Source organism: Oryzias latipes, chromosome 6, assembly GCF_002234675.1.
Source record: "Oryzias latipes chromosome 6, ASM223467v1".
NCBI classification, from domain to species: Eukaryota; Metazoa; Chordata; class Actinopteri; order Beloniformes; family Adrianichthyidae; genus Oryzias; species Oryzias latipes.
The window spans coordinates 26,922,629-26,940,998 of NC_019864.2; the positions used below are offsets into that span (position 1 = coordinate 26,922,629).

At 39.9% G+C, this 18,370-nt stretch overlaps 2 protein-coding genes and 1 non-coding gene across 8 annotated transcripts in view; all 3 read left to right on the forward strand.

The window, feature by feature from the left end:
* Nucleotides 1-5,621, forward strand: part of phf21a (PHD finger protein 21A) — a 28,653-nt gene extending 23,032 nt beyond the window's left edge. For all 6 annotated transcript variants that reach the window (XM_020704207.2, XM_023956010.1, XM_023956013.1 and 3 more), the window contains one exon: nucleotides 727-5,621. In XM_020704207.2, coding sequence (XP_020559866.1) covers nucleotides 727-1,410 — 684 coding nt within the window. In that variant the 3' untranslated portion in view covers nucleotides 1,411-5,621. The remainder of the gene's footprint in view (nucleotides 1-726) is intronic.
* A 530-nt stretch (nucleotides 5,622-6,151) lies between these two features.
* trnam-cau lies at nucleotides 6,152-6,223 on the forward strand. The gene has a single exon. It is a non-coding gene; the product is annotated as a tRNA-Met (tRNA).
* A 5,655-nt stretch (nucleotides 6,224-11,878) lies between these two features.
* Nucleotides 11,879-17,312, forward strand: LOC101171663 (CD59 glycoprotein). The gene is made up of 3 exons (XM_004070149.4): nucleotides 11,879-12,044; nucleotides 14,838-14,939; nucleotides 16,973-17,312. The coding sequence occupies exons 1-3, from the start codon at nucleotides 11,894-11,896 to the stop codon at nucleotides 17,170-17,172; spliced, it is 453 nt and encodes a 150-aa protein (XP_004070197.1). The 5' UTR covers nucleotides 11,879-11,893; the 3' UTR covers nucleotides 17,173-17,312.
* Nucleotides 17,313-18,370: the final 1,058 nt, after the last annotated feature.

Genomic DNA, 18,370 nt, shown 5'->3' on the forward strand with positions numbered 1-18,370 from the left:
AAACACGCAAGGAAACGAGGGAATAGGTGAAAAAAACAACTAACAAGGAAAACTAAAAAAAAAAAAAAAAATGCTTTTATATTGGTATAGGGTCGCTTCGATTCGATTCACAAGTTCTGGTTGGATCATAGGAATAGAAACTGATTCATCAATTAAGTTGAATAATTGTTACACCTCTACTTAAAAAAAAAGTCACTTTCCGATTTTACCAACAAGGACTAACTGCACTTTTACAGATGTTACCTAATTTAAGAATTGCCTCCAATAAATAAACACTTTAATGAAAACAGACTATATAAGTTAATTAATGTCCTCTCAGCTGTCTGGTATTTCCCATTTATCTGTGCCAAGGTTGAGTACACAGCTGAGCTTCTTATGACTATAATAGGACCAAATTAAAGGACTCAGCTTTCTCTGTGGCTCTAGATTTTTAATTATATATTAAATATAATATTCTGTATTTTTCAACGTGTTTAATACCCAACTTGTTTTTGGGAGGATTTTGGCCACACACCAAAAATTGTCAACAAATTATAAAAATAATATATTATCATGGGCAGGTCAACCTTTTCATCTCAGAACCAGCATACGGGTGATTATGGAGAACTAGATGTGTTAAAGTCACACTGAATTAAGTTAGAAGCAAATGTAGGTCGGTGTTTCAGATCGGATACCTTGTATGACTTGTATGACCCTAACCCTAATATTGTTTTTGTTTTTATTTAGAAATGCATGGAGACAAAAAACACCATCCTGGCCCGTCAGAAGGAAATGCAGCTTTCCCTCGACAAAGTGAAGCACCTGATTCGCCTCATTCAAGCCTTCAATTTTAATCAGACTCTGGCAGAGACAGACGGAAAGGACGCCAGAGTCCAGGAGGCAGCTCCACCAGCTGTGGTCACTTCTGAACCTGCTGCACCTGAGGCCAACTCTGTGGAGAATGCAGGAGGGCACTCCTTTTGCAGCACACAGGAGAAGCACCAGACAGCAGGAGCAGCAGGTAGTGCAGACAGACAGCTGGACAGCTTGGTCCCAACAGCAGAGAACTGTCCCATTGCGGGAGCAGGGGGTAAGCTGGGAAATGGGTCAGGAGTCAGGGGTCACACAGAGGCTGGGCCCAGCCCAGAAACTGATGCTGCTCCGGTGGGTGATGTCACTGCAACAGTTGCCACCACTAACGGTTTGGCTGAGCCCAGCTGCCCTGACCACAGCCCCGCTGGAGTCTGCACCGCCAACGCCGCCACCAACTCGGAGAATAAGATAGTTACCATGAACCCCCCAGAAACGGCGGAGAAGAAACAGGAAGAGGTCGCCACCAGCGACGGTAGCGGCAACAACAACAGCAAAACCTCAGAACCCTCCCAGCATCCTTTGCCAGCTCTCGTCAGCAGTTTGGACAATAAAAAGTAACGCTGCGTCTTCAGTCGCAGGAATTCAAGCATATATATATATAAAAAAAAAAAAACTTTTGCTTGCATCTCACGGTGCCCTGAAGTTGCCAATCTGTATAAATGTTGTTTGTTTGCATTGTATTGTCAGACTGTGTCAATGGTAGATATACAGCCGGAGTCACGTGACTCTGGAAAGACGCCGGCCAACCCACCCGTAGAGACGGGCTCCAGGAAGCCGTGCGCACCAGTGTCATCATGCCAATTAGTAATAGAAATCATGGTGGGAATACTCAAAGGGAGTTCAATCCATCATCACACCGGTGTGTGCCTGTTACAGTGGCCCCTGTGTTCTCTTGTGGGGTGGGGAGTCGTTCCCATGGGTGCAAAGATGAGCAAGAACATGGAACCAAACATCTGTCAGGGGTAACTGGTCCAAGAAGCAGTGTTGTGATAGTTTGTGTTCTGAAACGTCGACCTGTTTGTTCTCTCGTTCCTTTCAACCTGATCTGGATCATCCTCTGCAGTCCTCCGGCCTTGGCTCTACCTTACCCGATGTTTCGTCATCGTGGTTTTAACCAAACGAAAAATTTCTAGTACAAAAAGGTTCAGTGTGCTTCAAACTTTTAGAGTGTAAAAGAGAAGGTGTCATCGGCGTATGGTCGAAGCTCGAGTCAAGCTTTCGTTAGAGTTTAGTAGTACAGTCTAGTTTGGTTTGATACAGTATGGGTGGTAATTTGCTACGAAACAATCGCCTCATGTCATCACTCTTTTTGCCCTCATCACCCCAGCTGAACTGTGAATTTTGAGACCAGCTGTGATCCAAAGTCCAAACAGTCCCAACAAAGATCCTGTGTGTACCAAGTCCTTCAAAAGGATGACACTAGTGTCGCACATTTCCATCAACCATCGCTTCTGCTTCATGTCAGGTCAGCTGAAGTATTGCAGAATTCTTTTCTGTGTACTCGTGAAGCTCATTTGAAGCATACTGATCCAGAACTCTGAGTACTCTGAGTCTCGCAAACATTCCCCGCCTCGCCGGCAACGGCGAGTTCAGGCCGTGTGGACCTCAAAGGTTGTTCTCAGCAGGCACGAGGCCAAACAGGCGCAGTAGCCTACAGATGTTCTCAGTGGTGTCGGTCAAGTGTAGTGATTGAGTTTTCATTCGTGAGTCAAGTGTGTCAACTGTGAGCACTAAATGTGAAACTGCAATATTGCAACGTCAACACACACACACACACTATATCTGGGCTGTGTTTCTTTTTATAGGAAAAGATATTCAGGTCTTCCTCGTCTTCAGAATAAGTGCTTTCTGTTCCTGAACCTGCTGGACTGGCATCATCAACACAAAGAAGTGGGGATCTTTGCATTTTGTGCGTTTCTCTCAAATCCTGAACTGCCAAAATGATGTTGCATCCAAATTCAGCAGGGACAAGTCTACTTACTGTCTTGAAAGAACAAACTGCTGGCATTTTTATATGAAGATGCCTCCTTTTTAAAATTGGAAGTCCCCATGTAGAGATAGAACTTATCAAACAATAACTGACAGGATGTGTTTCTGTCCCGAAGCAGAGCGACTTGTGGTGTGAACCTTCGGATGGACAAAAACACAACTCCTGAGAATAAAGCACAAGCTTGCTGCATTACAAAGAAGTGCTGAAGAGCTTTTTGTACATGGAATTAAACAGAGTATGCATCTCTTTGTTGTGATGTGACTTATCCCCACATGCCAATATTTTTCTAGGAGGAAATACTGACCTCTGTCTGACACCAAGGCTCAAATCATGGAGATGTTTTTGATGAGTTGCTCAGCATTATCCCCTGCATGTGGGCGGAGCTGGGATGCTGGGATTTGTGGTGGTGGTGGTCAGTCGGGTGTGTCTTTGTGCGTTGAACTGATCATGACTTTGGGCTTCTTGTTGGGTTTGAGGCAATAACATATTCTGGTCTGCTCATAGATGGTGCCTCTGGCTGTGCTGGAATCTCTTTTTCATTTTTGCTTGAAATTTGGTTTCTGCACATTGTGTCCCACCCTGGTTTTTGATCAACTCAGACTCAGGAAGAACGTCTGTCGTGTCTTTTGGCGTCACCATCTGGCCGAGGTTTGAGAGTGTAATCCTGACAGAGGATGTGATGTTCTGAAATTCGGAGTGAACATAATGTTGGGGTCTGCAGAGAGCTGTTTGTGTCATGGAGGCTCCTGTATATAGAAGCCTTCATGTCTGACTTCTGGTTACTCACCACAGCCGTGAAAACTGCCCACTTTCAGAAGATCCCAGAGCATCTCTTGTTTGGCTTCAGTGTTGCGGTTTTATTTATTTATTTTTTTGGGATAAATGTGGTCTGTATAGTTTGAGCCCCAGACAAAGAGCCAGAGGAGAAACTCCAAACGTGTCCCCACCTCTGTTTGCCTACCCGCCGTTGTGTCCTGTTGTGTGTCTGTCCTCGGGTGTGTGTCCTTCAGAACGGTCATCCAGTCTTTTTCATTCGTGTTCCAGGTAGACTGGAGCTCTCCCTCTGTACAGTAGGTACCTCGAGTGCCTTTCTTCAAACAGCAGATAATATTTGTCTCTTGACTTGCACTGTGACTCGTAAAACCTTATTTACCCTTTGGATTTCCCTCCTTCCACCCACCCTGCTCTCCCCCAGACTCCAGACGCGGTCACATCGCTTCAGGCTGCCAACAGTAGATGCAAGTTGAAAACGACATTTCATACCGAACTGACCACATAGTGTTTTGTTGTCGATTCTAGAGGTTGCCTTAAATGTGTTTTATTTTCTGTTGATTTTCTGCTGAAACTTTATGGGAGGAAAGTCACCGACTTCTCTTGGATCTGTTTTACGATGCACTTTTAGTTTGACCAGTATTATTGTCAGAGTGAGAGCAGTGTTTTTCAGTGGTCACAGTCATTTAAAAAAAAAAAAAAACATCACCCCCCACCCCACCCCCAAAGGTGGTGGAGCTTGCCCAGTCAGGTCATTGAGCCAGAGCCTGGGTGCATTTTTGATCAACAAACTTTGACCGAGTTAGCGCCATCTGTCGGCTAAGTATGGCGCCTTACATGCCTTCTTATGCAAGTTTTTATATGAGTTTTGTTTTAATATGCATATTTTTTTCTTGTTTTCTATGTTACTTTTCTTAGTTCCTGCATCCTAATATTAAATGTGTGCAGTTCAGCCATTCCAGAGGAAATGTCTTTTTGTTCTTTTAAAAGTTTGGGTTTTAAAAACCCATCTTGCCCTGCAGAAGTTTCTGTGTTATCCACAAGAACCACATGGCGCAGGGCGATTGATGGCGTCGTCTTTAGTTGCTTGAAGTAATGTTGGTTCCTGTGTATGTTCCTGCAGAAATGCATGAAAGGGGGTGAGTGGGGACGGGAAGAGGCCCATGCAAGTTAATTTATATCCTCGCTGAAGTTAATTTATCCAAAGAGATGTGGATTTGTTTTTGAAGCCTTTTCTGCATATCATTTGAACAAGTGTGGTCGTACACCTGAAAAGCGTTGTATCCCGGGGGCTCTGCCATGCATCAAACAGTAGGCTCCGTGCCACCCTGGGGTCCCTGTGAGGCTGTTTTCTCCAACTCCACCCTTCTATTCGTCAGAGATCGAGTCATGATTGTGGCCTTCTAGTATTCTGTCGATTCATGACATCATTATTCTGTTCCCACCCAGCTGCCCTCTGTCATCTATCCATCCTCCATCCTGTCCTGACCCAAAGGTACACCTGCAGCTTCTTACCTCATCCACAGCTGATTCCATTGGGCGTGTGTTGAGTGCAAAAACAACAACAACAACAATAACGATTAAAATAAAAAAAGAACTAAAAAATTAAATTAATAAAAAAATGAAAAGAAATCTTTTTTATCTTCCATTTGGTGAGATGCATTGTAGCGATACGAATAAAGAAAAAGTTCACCTGGTGTGCTGAATAATGTGTAAATTGGTACACAATCTGAATATTTGTATAATTGTTTGTATTTTTTCATAATGATTTTGGAAAGGAATGTGTTTATTTTTTTGACTTCTGTTCCAGATGTGTCTTCTGTTGGCCTGACATTGTGACTGGTCTGGTGGGATTCTTACCTCTGTATTGAGCCTCTTCTGTGATGAATTCTTTGTATGCAGTGTTTAGGAAATACTGTAGGGATCATGGGGAAGAGTTGATATTAGGAGCATTTGATCAATTTGTATTTATTTATTTTATCATTTTGTTAATAAATTGTGAAAAGCACAATGTCTCCTGAATTAGTTTTTATTTTACTGCATTTTTATTATTCAAAAAATACTAAAAAACAACAATAAAAAAAAGTGTTCCTTACTACTTTGAAGTGGTCCAACGTCTGTCACTTTACATTCATTCTTGTCCATTATTCCGATATTTCTGTATTTCCATTCTCAAACGCTAGATGGCAGCATAACGCTCAGGTTAAGAATTTAGCGGTGATAATATTTGGGCATTAAGATAAAGTAAGGAGTGTCATGCACAAAACTTTTGTGTGTGTTTTTATATTTCTATTTTGAAGAGTCACTTATGTCAAATCCCGCAGCTACAAGTTGAAATAAAAATTCGACCTGTATGGCATAGTACAATTTTTTGAAACGACCGTTTTGAAACAGTAAGATGCATGACTTTATTATAACCACATATTATATACATAATATATTATATACTATGTTATATAATATACATGTATGAATTCGCAGATATGTGTAAATACATTGTGTATATATATATCATCTTGCCGTGAGTGTTTCCGCAGCAGCAGAGTGGCGCAGCGGAAGCGTGCTGGGCCCATAACCCAGAGGTCGATGGATCGAAACCATCCTCTGCTATTTTCTTTGTCCTTTTCTTGTCCGAAATATAAAAAGGACTTTTAGTTGTTCTTTGTTGTAATAATTTTATTTATTTTTTAATTCTAAATTATTATACCTACTTAGTTCTTAAATCTTGAACTTAAAAACCTTTGCAATTATCTGCTATATTCACACATACATTATAAAATTCACTTTCTGTTAGTACTTCCTCCAGCTTTCCTTAGCAAGAATAAGTACATTTGAAGTTTATGATATAAGTACACTTATATGCAAAACTGAAGTGAATGTACTATAAACCATGTACATGTTTCTGTATTTAAATTATGCAAACACATCAGATGCTTGTTTTGCTAGTTCTGCATTGTTACAGGCTGTGAAAGTAATGGCGCTGGGCTTTTATCACTCTCCTTTGTTTCCAGCTTGAAGCTGCTGGATGGCTCAGTTGGCTCCCTGTGGGACTGGTGCATGGGAAAAGTGTTCATTTCCCAGGGGGTGTGATGAGCTTCATACAGTGTAGGTCCTTGGGCAAATCCTTTGTGCTCTTACCTAACAATGTAGCCAATTTATGTAGCCCGTGCCAGTCCCCAGCCTGCATAAAATATAACATTGTGTCAGGAACTCAGAATAAAGCGTGCGCACACAAGGATTTTTTTTGGCGAGTAAATACCATTGATCTATTTCTGCTTTGACTCTAGGGCCAGAATGTGCTGTTTTTACTAAAGCAGCTGCACTGCAAGATGGTAAAAAAGTTATTTTAAAAGAGCAAAGTCCCCCATGACAATTTTTTTAATTTAAATAAAAACTTTCCTGGTGGTTTTATAATCATGATTAGGAAGTTTTTAACCAAAATCCCAATCCTAAATGTCATAAAAAGCCTTGTTTCATGTCTATCTGAACCCTCTGTTTCCAAAATCTCCTCCACATGGGCGTGGCCAATGGTGCTGAGCCCCGCCCTTGATCCCCCCTATCTGCAAATGGCATCATGCATGAGTGAAGAGCTTGACACAAAGAAGGGGGGGGGGGGGGGCACAAACGACACCGACTGACAGTCTCTATTCTCAAAAGTTTCTCTTTAGCATAAAGAAATGGTGAAAAGTGACATAATTTTGGTTCCAAGTTGACACTTTTTGAACAATGCGGAGAGACAGAACCAGACCCAGCTGCTTAAAAAATAACAAAAGAAAAAGAACTTGGACAGAAGTCCATGAAAAATGCTTTGGATTACATTATAATTTCGGTAACACTGCAGCAGAAGGCAGCACTGGCTCAAAACTGAGCGATCTTGAGCACTATGCCGGAGGCGAGCTGGCAGCAAGACAGAGACCCGCTGCAGGATGGGAAGCCAGCCTGCTAATGTTATTATATTTTTCTTCTTTTTATCGAGGCAATAACAAAACAGTCTTTAATTCTTTATTCTAGTTTTTATTTTTACCCTCTCAGGTTAATGCGGGACAGCAAGCCTCAAAACTCGTCAGAGAGAGAACAGAAATGTGGAGAACACATTTGGAACTTTAAATTTCATTTTAAATACGTGCGGCAAACAACAAAAACCAGCCTTGGACGCACTTAAAATGCACACTGGAAGGGGGAAATCACAGAGGGTGTGCAATGCGCATGCGCCATTTTAACGTCACAAAAGCTCATTAATTTAAATGGAGAGTCTTTGTGACCGTTTGATTGACAGCGTTTTAAGAGGAGAAATACTCAGAAATGCAAAAATGAGATGATTTCTTTATTACATTTGTTTCGCAAGAAAAATTCCACACGTACATGTAAAAACTCAAAGAACATGATTTTCTTTAGAGGGGGGCTTTAATAATTAAATCATTAAATAATCAATTTTGTAATGATCCACAAGTGATCGAAAACATTGGTAACTTTGTACATCCCTATACAAAAAAGAATCTAAAATATGCTGTTTGGAAAATGCATCCAAACACAAAAATACGCACAATAGGGTTGTTAAATACTAATTCATATTCAAAACAGGCATCTTCAGTGAACAAAGATAAGTGTTTTAGCATGTTTTTTTCTTTTTTTTTGGAACTGTCTGTGTGTTCAGCTGATCTTCATCACTGTACACTGTTTGTCCTTTGAGCTGCTGTCATTTGATAAAGCAGCGCTTGTTGTCAGAATAATGGACAGTTGGACCAACTGTCACCGCTGAGCTGAGCCTGGCACAAACATGGGAAGCATCAACATGACAGAACACATGGAACTTCCGATCATGGACTCTTGAAGGAATTTTCTTGCTCTAAAGACAATTTCTGAAATGCACAAAGCAGAACGTAAAGATTCTGTGTCAACATCCTGCATCCATCTTTGTTTAGCTGTTTGCTTTTTGTTTTTATTTCGCTGGTCTCCTCTTGTTCTGGTAACCCATTTTGAGCTGTGCTTTGGATTTTATTAAAGACAATAACGTTTATTGTTGGTTAAATTATGTTTTTACTGTTGTCTAACTAAAACTTTTATCACACGTTGCTCCTTCTGCCTCACCAAGGTCTCTTTTAAATCTGTTGTGTTTGATTTAAAGAAAGGATATTACGGTTACATAACCACAATTTTTTAGATTTTGTTTTGAGGAATTTAGATGGAAGCTTTTTTGATACCCACAGGCGGAACGATCCAGACAGAATAGACCGTTCCGACTATAAAAAACAAAACTTGGAGGCATCTTTTCAGCATTAAGACTCTTGTTTAAGGAACAGAGGAGAGTATAGATAACCGGGCTGAGGTCCCCTTTTTGGCAGGACTGTAACTGATTTGAAAATAAGTAATACATAACCAAAACTTTAAGTTGGTATTGTTATTCAGCTGCTCTGAACTTCAAGTCTGAAGCTTAACTGTCAGATGCGGAGCTGCTCTTTTGTCCAAGATCTGTAGATCCGAGATCTGTGGGGAGACCCTCGCAGGTCAGACACTTTTTGGAGCCAAGTGGCTGTTTTACAAAGAACTCATGCATCAAAGCCTAAAATGATTTGATGCAAAAGTTTGTCTCCCGGAGATGGAAAGCAATATGTTTTCATAAATGAAAGAAGACTGTCAGCTGTTTGTGAACTAGAAAGAACCGAGCTGTGAAGAAGGGGTCGGGTCAGCCAGCAGTGGGTGGAGGACGGGATCTGAAGCTTTTTCCATGTGAAAGGAAATGGTCCGAGCAGTCCAAAGACGATTGTGGGGCTGGCTATCGGGCTGGGTTTTTTCCAAATGTCTGGTGTGGGGTTTAAATCCCAGGCTGGATGGTCTTTGAGTCTTTCGGCAAGACACTTAACCCCAAACTGCCCCCCAGTGGATAAAACCGTTTGCTAAATACTTTTTTTTTTAATTTGAACTCAATCTAAGTTTTTAATTTTTTTTTTCCCATTGTTGGTTTGCATTTAAACCAAATATTTGTCAGATTACAGCTCCTCTGTTACTGTGAGGGAAATCTTGTGAACAAACAGAGCAGCAGACAGTGAGCAGCTTCAGGCAGCAGCTGCTGGCAGACACTCGCTGCTCTGTGAGCTGCAGATGACGGTGCTGTCTGTCACCAGCTGGACCTGGAGTCTGCGTCACACAGCTAGCGGCTTCCAAACCGGGACGTTTTCTGATAGATGCTGACGAGCTGTCACTCTGAATGACGCATGTGAGCAGCAGCATCGTTCTGCGGTCGCTTTGGCTTCACGTGCAGTTAAATCTTTGTTTGTGTGCAGCTTCATGAAATCCCTGAGTCTTCATCACTGCTGTCATGTCAGAGAAGCTTGACTGTTTCAATCAATCCTTTTACTATTTGATTGCTAGTTTAGATCGTCAACCTTTGAGCTGGTCTGCGCACTGCAGACGTGGTTAGCAATCTCTCCACACAGTGAGAAGACCCTGGTTCAAATCCCATCTTGGTCCTTTCTGTGAGACGTTTTCCTTGAGCATGTTTGTGTTTTCTCCATGCATCCAGGCTTCCTACTATAGTCCAAGGTAATGCTTCATGGGTTAATTGTCTATATTGTTCCGTAGGTGTATTTGTGAGTGTGCGTGACCCTGGGACAGATTGGCGAGCTATCCGTATTGCACCCTACCCTTCCCAAACAGTAGCTGGGATAGGCTCCAGCATCCCTGTCATCCCAAAAGAGATTAGCTGGGTTTATGCCGTGGTCTAGGCGAATACTCAATTCTAAATGACTGCAGGGTGTCCATTAACCCTTGTGCTGTCCTATGACCCCACCCTTACATTGACATCCCTACCATGACAAAGGTGTATAAAGGTGAAGAGGATTTCATGTAATCCATGGACAGCAGTGAAGATCACAAATCATCGAAGAAAAAAGGTTCAGCGCACTGTCTAGTGGGTCTAGATGACCCAACTCCCAATGTTAAAGTGCCTAGGATAGCAAAAGGGTTAAAAAGGGATATTGGACATCTCCAAACGAAGTTCTGAATGTTCTATATTATTGTGGCAGCCTAAATGCTAGTCAGTCATCGAAGCAACAAGTAGACAGACGTTTTTCCCGTTTAACAGTAAAGAGGATCGCTGCTCTTCAAATGTCTCTATAATGGACGTGGCAGGATCTCTATCAAATGTTACCATCATCTGCAATGCAAATAAATCATGTTTCAATTGTTCTTACCTTATTGCTTGCCATCCCTCTTCCTCATTTCTCTTCTCTCATGTGAATAATTTATTGACACCTTGAGGGTAATAATGCGATTATTTTTATAAAAAAATACTTTGTCCCATTGATGAAGTCAGCTCCATGCCTGCACAGAAGGTCAAGGTTTAGTGTTTATGCCTTTGTCTCCAGAAGATCAGAAGTACTCGCATACCAGAGCATTGCCAGCTTCTCCCACACGGCAGAGGTGACAGCTGAAGAGCTGCTCTGTCCTCAAAGGACTCCCAAACTCTTTCTGTGAAGAAAAGATGCTTCAGGGACAACAGAGACGACTGAAGAAGAAGCATCTGAAGATTATTGCACACCTCCAACCTGAACCAAAATAGCGAGCAATATTGAAGCGATCAAGCAGTACAAATTTAAGCCAGATGCCAGCTCAGAAGAGGAAAACAAAGACGTACATGTATTTATTTGTCTGCAAGTGGATGCATCAGAATAGAGCAGTAAGCTTTGGCTGGGTAGGTCCTATGTCACACTGACAAGCTGGATTTTTTCCGTCTTCCCCTGATTTACAATGATTTAAATAATAAAATACTCAAAAATGCTATTTTAGTCTTAATTTTCTTTATATATGCCATCCATTATGAGGAAAATGCTACAAAAACACGTTAAAAACACCAACAACACAATTGTCACTGGATCTAAAGGTCAAACTTGAACAACGTTCGGTTTGCGTATGCTCGTTAGTGTCATGGGTGAAGCCACGACGAGATGAAAACAAATTAAAACAGAATGGAATGAAGAGAAAAAAAAACGAACAAAATGCAAGACACATTTAAAAAACAGAAAAACAAAAAAGTTAAAAAAGGGAACAGAGATAAAACCTTTAAAAACAAACAAACCGTGATGTAAAAACATGAAGTCCCAGCTGCTGTTGTAGGAATACATGTTATGTATTAATTCAGCACAAAGATGAGAAGCAGTGTAAATAAAGAACATAATAAAAGCCTTAGAGATTCAGATGCTGAGTGATTGTTGGCAGAGGGTTTGCAGAGACAGTGGGTCTTTGTGGACCGTGTGGACAAAGAGCTGCTGTCAGCTGAGCTCCATGCGTCGGGTCACAGTGGAACAGACCCACACCGAGTCGGACGCTCCAACGCTGCCGCCTGCTCCTCTCAGCTGCTCCTGTCCTCTGGCTGCAGGGATGAAGCACCTCCTGGGATCGATCCTTCTGCTCTGCTCTGTGATGCTGCACGAGGGTGAGAGCCGCAAACGCCACACGAATATCACTGTTATAGGAGTTTCTGCAAAGGCTTTACAATGAATAGTGTTAGCCCACCACATCAGCCTCCCCCCTTACTACAGTTTTCATTCAAATTTTAATGTGAAAAGAGTTCGAAAAGGTACTACTAAAAGCAAACTACTTTCTTTGACAAGTAAAAACTAGAAATTATGATATTTAAAGAATGAAGTTAAGTTGAGTGAAGAGTCAAAGCTAAATCATTTTTAAAGAGGTCGTGTGGTCAAATCTAGAAACCATAAAGCAGTCAGCATTTTATTTCCAGACTTGTCAATATAATCCAAATGTTGTCTAATTATCTATAAAAAAGTATGTCAGATTTGAAAAGCTATTAGTAGACATGATACAAAACCTTTCCGATCCCCAGTTCTTCCTCATATTCAATTGCTGATTTTTTTTATTCTTCCAGATTTTGATTAGAATCTTTTTGATAGATAAAGGCCAGACAACTTTAACCTCATAAGACCCAAGCTAACATTTGAGCTAACCTTGTACATATTGTACGTAGTCACAGGGCCTTAAGCATGCAGGAATAACTACTGTGGTAAAATAGCCTCATAAAACTTTGCAATTTTTACTCACACACAAATGTTTTGAGAGTATTTTCTGTCTATAAAATAAAAACCCAAATGTTGTGTTTATGCATGTGGATGCCAGGTTTTAAGAAGCTAAATAGATTTAAGTCTCAAGTTTAGCTTTAATCTTCAAACTGAAGATGGGTTGTTTTGGTTTTTTGTGCAATGCGAAATCCAAAAACGACATTTAGTTCTTCCAAACATTCAGAAGATCTTTGAGAAAGCCTTATAGAGTCTGTAAGAAGGCAAAACTCAGCTGCAGTTTTTTTCGTCTTTAAATCCAACTTCTTTGATCCCACTCATCCTCCTCCCATCGTTCTTATTCAGTATTAAGATCTCCTTCAGGTTGAAATGGAAGACAACAACAGATGTGAGCAGGTTTCTTCACAGGTTTAACACGAATGAGCAAATCGAAGCTTTTTGATTGATTTCAGAGTCACAGCCCCCACACTTGAGCTTTTTAACCCCCCTCCTCGAAGCTCTACGGGTCACAGGACGGACTGGGTTGTTGGTCAAGGTAGCGAGAACCTTTTGTTGGTCATTTGTGAGCACTCCAGACTCCTCTCCTGTGATGTCTTTGGAAAAAAATGCACTCTTCTTGATCTTCCTCTTCCACGTTGTCATGGTAACTCAAACAAGGAGCCACAATACCTCAAAGATCCCCAAAGTTTATTTCTATTTTTATGTCAAGTGACGGATCACTGTGAACCTTACAAAGGAGGCCGTGTCACGCACCCACTACGTGCATTTTGTGCATTTTCCAAGTATGAAATTTCGGTCTTTTGTGATATACGTAATTCATAAGTCTTTTTTTGCGTTTGTCATTGGACAAATGTCTGTTGAGGGTTTCGGCCGGAGGGTCTTTACATGACTTTGATTTAGAGCTGTTCAAAGTTCTTTGTTCAGTTGAGAATTACACAGTTTACGCATATTTTATATAGTTTATACGCAATTGTTACATAAATCGTATGCAATTGTGCCTGATTTTTGCACATGCATATGCGAATTTGTGGCTTTCCACGACCGTTCCACGTATCACACATGTACCACCAATGTCTAACTTTGATATTGTCTATATGGCGCACATATAACATTGAAATTACATAACTGACACATAAGTAACTGATGAATTGCATATATACAGCACAATAAACACGCATGGTTCATGTTTTTCATTAATTTACTTGTTCTTTGCCTGGTTTATTCGTACTTCTTCATCTGTGAAAATTTCACGTAAACTTTTCTCTCTTTTTCCACGTATATCCACGTATGACCAATTTTCATCCCTCCAATATGGGTGCGAGTGGCTGTGTGACACAGCATTTACCACCGGGAGGCAGTATCACTGGACCGCTTGTTGCTCTCTGTCCCACTTGTCTGCACAGAGCTTGGGAAGTAGGCTGTTGTGCATGCAGCTCCCTTGGGCTGGGACTTTTTACAAAAAGGTTGGAGACTAAATAACCTGCAATCATACGGGTCCTCAAAGCCAAGCTCAAAGAAAAACAGAACTCCACAAAATGATTTTCTTAATCACCCTTTCATTTTTTTAATCCTTCACTGTTTTATGGCTCAGTAAGACATTGTTTAAATGTTTTATTTTCTCAATCTTTTAATTTATTTTTGACCAGCCCTGTCTGCCTCTTGACCAGGACCCCTTTGTTAAAGAGGTTTGTAATCTCAATGGGAAAATTCTGGTTATATAAAGGTCAATAAATGAGTAAAGCAAGGATTCAGCTGAATTACCCTTACAAATTTGGCAGGAAAATGTGAAAAATGTGCAAAAACAAAGCTGACATCCATCATTATCATTACTTGTGACAGACGATCCACATCAGAGCTGCTCATCACTGATTTGTGCTTATTTTTCTCTGAACCTTTTAAAGTTTTCTCATTGGTCTGCTGTGTTTTACTGAGTTTGTTCTCATCCAGTTTTTCTTTGGCTGTCTCTTATGTTAGTGTTGTGAGTCTATGCAACTGTCATGACCTTTGGTCACATGTGCCACACTGTTGATGTTACCTAGCCTGCCCGAGTTAATACATCATTTAATTGTTTATTTTATTCGTTTTCATTCCGTTTCAGGAGAAAGCACAGACTTTATGGTTTTACATTGAATGCTGAGCATCTGTGTTTCTTCATCCACTGAGGGGAAATCTGCTCTTTTCCTCTTCTTCTTCAGGTTCTGGACTTCGCTGCTACAAATGCTCAGATTACACGGGACGCTGTGAGAACGTGCAGGAGTGCACTTTTGAAGACTCGTGCATCTCCCTGAGCGAAAGTGGTCAGTTTTTCTTGTAACAGAAAACAGAAAAAAAGAGAGAGGTTTTATTGAAACAGCTGTCTTCTTTGGCTAAATGCACAAAGATTAACACACAAACACACAAGAGCGGCTGTTTGTTTTCAAAAGCTCACTGAGGAATCAGCGCTGCTGTGTGTGTATTTGTGAGCAGAACTTTTTCCTTTTTGCTCTGTTTTTATAGTTTTTGCATCTGTGTTTTGTTAAAATAAGTTAAATCAAATTAAATTAAACATTTTTTATGAAGCAGTTTTCATGGAAAATGTAACACAAAAGTGCTTCTGGCCCCTTTTGCAAAAAAGTTGGACACCCCTGGGTAGTATAGTAGACTTTCTATACTTATATGCTCACTGTACACTCAAGTATACTTAGTAAAATAAATGTCAGGTGTACTACTTTTTGCCAAGGGAAAACAAAGATACACAAAAAAATTGTAAAACACACACAAAAGCCCACAACCCCCGACCCCCACGCACACAACATGAGATTTAAAGTTGCATTCAAGTTAAAGCCCCTTTAATGAAACCCAAAGACCCAGTGCAGAAAATAATAAAGAATACTAAAAAAACTTGTGAAACCACATTTTATGATGGTTTCTATTTTATTTTATTCTATTTTATTTTTATTTATCTTATTTTATTACTATTTTTATTCTTTGATTGTTATTTTATTGCTTGCTTCTTTGCACTGTCATGCTATAGTGAGAAACAACATCTCGTCCCACCTGTGTATTTCTCTGCAAATACTATGTGTGGAATGACAATAAACCAAATCCTGAATCTTGAATTTTAAAAAGCAACACAAAGATTAAATTAATATATGATCTGTCATTATGAAGCAGGAGGACAGTGGCAATTAATCTGCTGACCCTGAAGTTTATTTTGATTAAGTAAACCTCAGTAAATGTATAGCAAGGACTAAAGTTTACTCTCTGGGGGAAATAGTCTTTTTTAAACACCAAAAAGTTTAAACAATGTGGAGTTAACCTGTGGAGAATAGTACAGACATTAACTAACTTAATATCAAACTTAGAAAGAAGGTATTCTTAAAATATATGATGGACGAACAAAAATGATGAAATATCCAATTATTGACTGTGAAATGTTGATTGTGGAAAAAGAGAATATATAATTGTTTAAAATAGTATTGATTGATATGTGAAAAGTAGATAAAAGGATAGCATTGGCTTCTACCTATCCCCTTATTTTTTATTCTGATGGATACTTTGTTTTTAAAGTATTAAAAAAGGTGGTCATATTTGGATTTTTTTTATATTGTTTTCTATAGTAAACTTTTTTAAAAAAGTTTACTATAGATGTGTAGTGTAGGAAGTAACTGCATGCTTAAGACTAAATTGGAAAATTTCAAGTTTACAAATATGATAAGTGAACTTAGTCTACGTATACTTAGTATGGACTAAGTTTACTTAAAAAGAACACTTTTTGCTGAGGGCATCTAAACAGATTAGATTTAAACTACTGGTAGTTTTGTAAAGTGACTGAGTCCATGTCACACAAATGTGTGGAGGAAGAGCATTCAACGCAAAGTATCTTCATCATTTTATGTGAATGTATTGTTGTCATTCTGCTTCTCACTCGTCTAGTTTTTTAGACAATATTTGTGTTGTTACAACTTTGTTTTGTGTTTTCTAGTCTTTTTTGTTCCTTTTAGTTAGATTTACTTTTCAGTCAGCTCTGTGGATGTGAAATGTTTTAAAAATATTTTTAACTTGGACTGTACAGCAGCTGATCAAACATAAAGGAAAGGCGTTAAAGGTTTTTTATGCTAGACAGTTTTTACTGTTACAGTGGTTATTTTTTGCTGTGTTTTTGCATTTTTTTCTTTGTCCCACCTTTATTCTTGGACTTTTTATTGCTCATTTTACACCTTCTGTTCCAAAACGTTTTTTTGTTTGCCTGTTTCTATTTTTTAGACCCGCTTCTGAAATTTTACCTATCGCCTTTTCATGGTTTTGTTGAATTTGTATTGTTTTTCTTGCTCTCCTCATTAACCTCCAGGTGGGAAGACGATCCGTCAGTGCATCAGGTACACGGACTGTGACATTTCCCGCCTCAAGCAGATGTTTCCGGCGATATCCAGCTTCTCGTATCGATGCTGCAACAGCAACCTCTGCAACTCAGGCAGCGCAGTTACCATGGCAACACCTGTCCTGGCCCTGATGGGCTCCCTGCTGAGTGTCTGCTGGTGCTGGCTGTGAACAACCGCTGTCACTCTGCAATTTTAAAAAATCGATTATCTTTAAATAACATCTGCTTCTCAGGTCTAAACACGTGTTTTTATATTTACTTCCAAATTCCTATTTTGTGGGTTTAACAATAAATGAAGAAGTTGAAGGTTTGGTGTGTCTTTCCTTATTAAGTCGATTTGTCGGACATAAAGTGAAAGAAATAAAACTTGGAGGATGGTGGAGTTTGCATAAACCTGAAATTCAAAAACTGGACATTTGGGTATTTTGAATGTTTAAATTCTGTCTTTCAAAAGTAAATAATCAAAAGAAAGCAGATCTGCTCTTTGCAAGAGCTGTGAACAGTATTATTGATGAAGTTGATCAGCTTTCCCCTAAGTGCTCCTCTGTCTGACTGATAATACACTAACATTGGCATCCCCTCTGCACAAAATACAGATGAAAGAATTCAGTCTCTTTAAAGTGTCCAGTTGGCATCATTCCTCCACACACTGCAAAAACAGGCCCCTTAAAAAGTAGTCAAAAATTCTCACCCCATTGGCAGATTTTCTTTAAATATGCAAAAAAAAAGATCTGCCAATCAGGTATAAAAGTCGTCTTACCTGGAATTCTTATTTTACTAAAAACAAGTTGAATCACTGGGACACGTTTTTCTCTAAGGTTATTTTTCTTTGACAGAAAACAGGGCATCTTTCCTTGAAACAAGGGTCTTTTCACATTCTTAAGATTCAGTTTTTAAAGGTCTCCCGCACATCTAATTGAAGCCATTTAATGTTGGGAAATTTTTAGACGTTTATTAGAGTACTTTTTAATTTAATTTTATTATACTGTATTTATCCCACGGGGGGAGTGGTGAGCTTGGGTCTTGCCCAAGGACCCCCACTGGGCGATGTTAGTTACTCGCCATTGATATGGTAATTGCCCCCAGTACTATTGTTCATTCCCCTCCGGGAATCGAACCCTGTATTCCTGCGTGGTAGCTTCCCACCTTACCGCTAAGATATTTACTAGATATAAAACAAACACTGCACCACCAGATCGTCCTTTAACACTGTGGGTCTTGCAATGTCTTTTATGAATACTGTCCTCCGTTGCATTTTCAAATGTTTGAAAGATGGCCTATTAAGCACACAAAAATGGTTGTGGGTGAAAATCCCAGTAGATCAGCAGTTTTCTGAAATCCTCACACCATCCCATCTGCCACCAACTA

What these genes read in the sequence shown, in the direction of transcription:
- LOC101171663 (XM_004070149.4), top strand. Translation starts at nt 11,894, where the DNA reads ATGCGTCGGGTCACAGTGGAACAGACCCACACCGAGTCGGACGCTCCA. An exon ending in CTCTGTGATGCTGCACGAGG is followed by an intron (nt 12,045 to 14,837) that starts GTGAGAGCCGCA and finishes CTTCTTCTTCAG; the next exon opens with GTTCTGGACTTCGCTGCTAC. An exon ending in CATCTCCCTGAGCGAAAGTG is followed by an intron (nt 14,940 to 16,972) that starts GTCAGTTTTTCT and finishes ATTAACCTCCAG; the next exon opens with GTGGGAAGACGATCCGTCAG.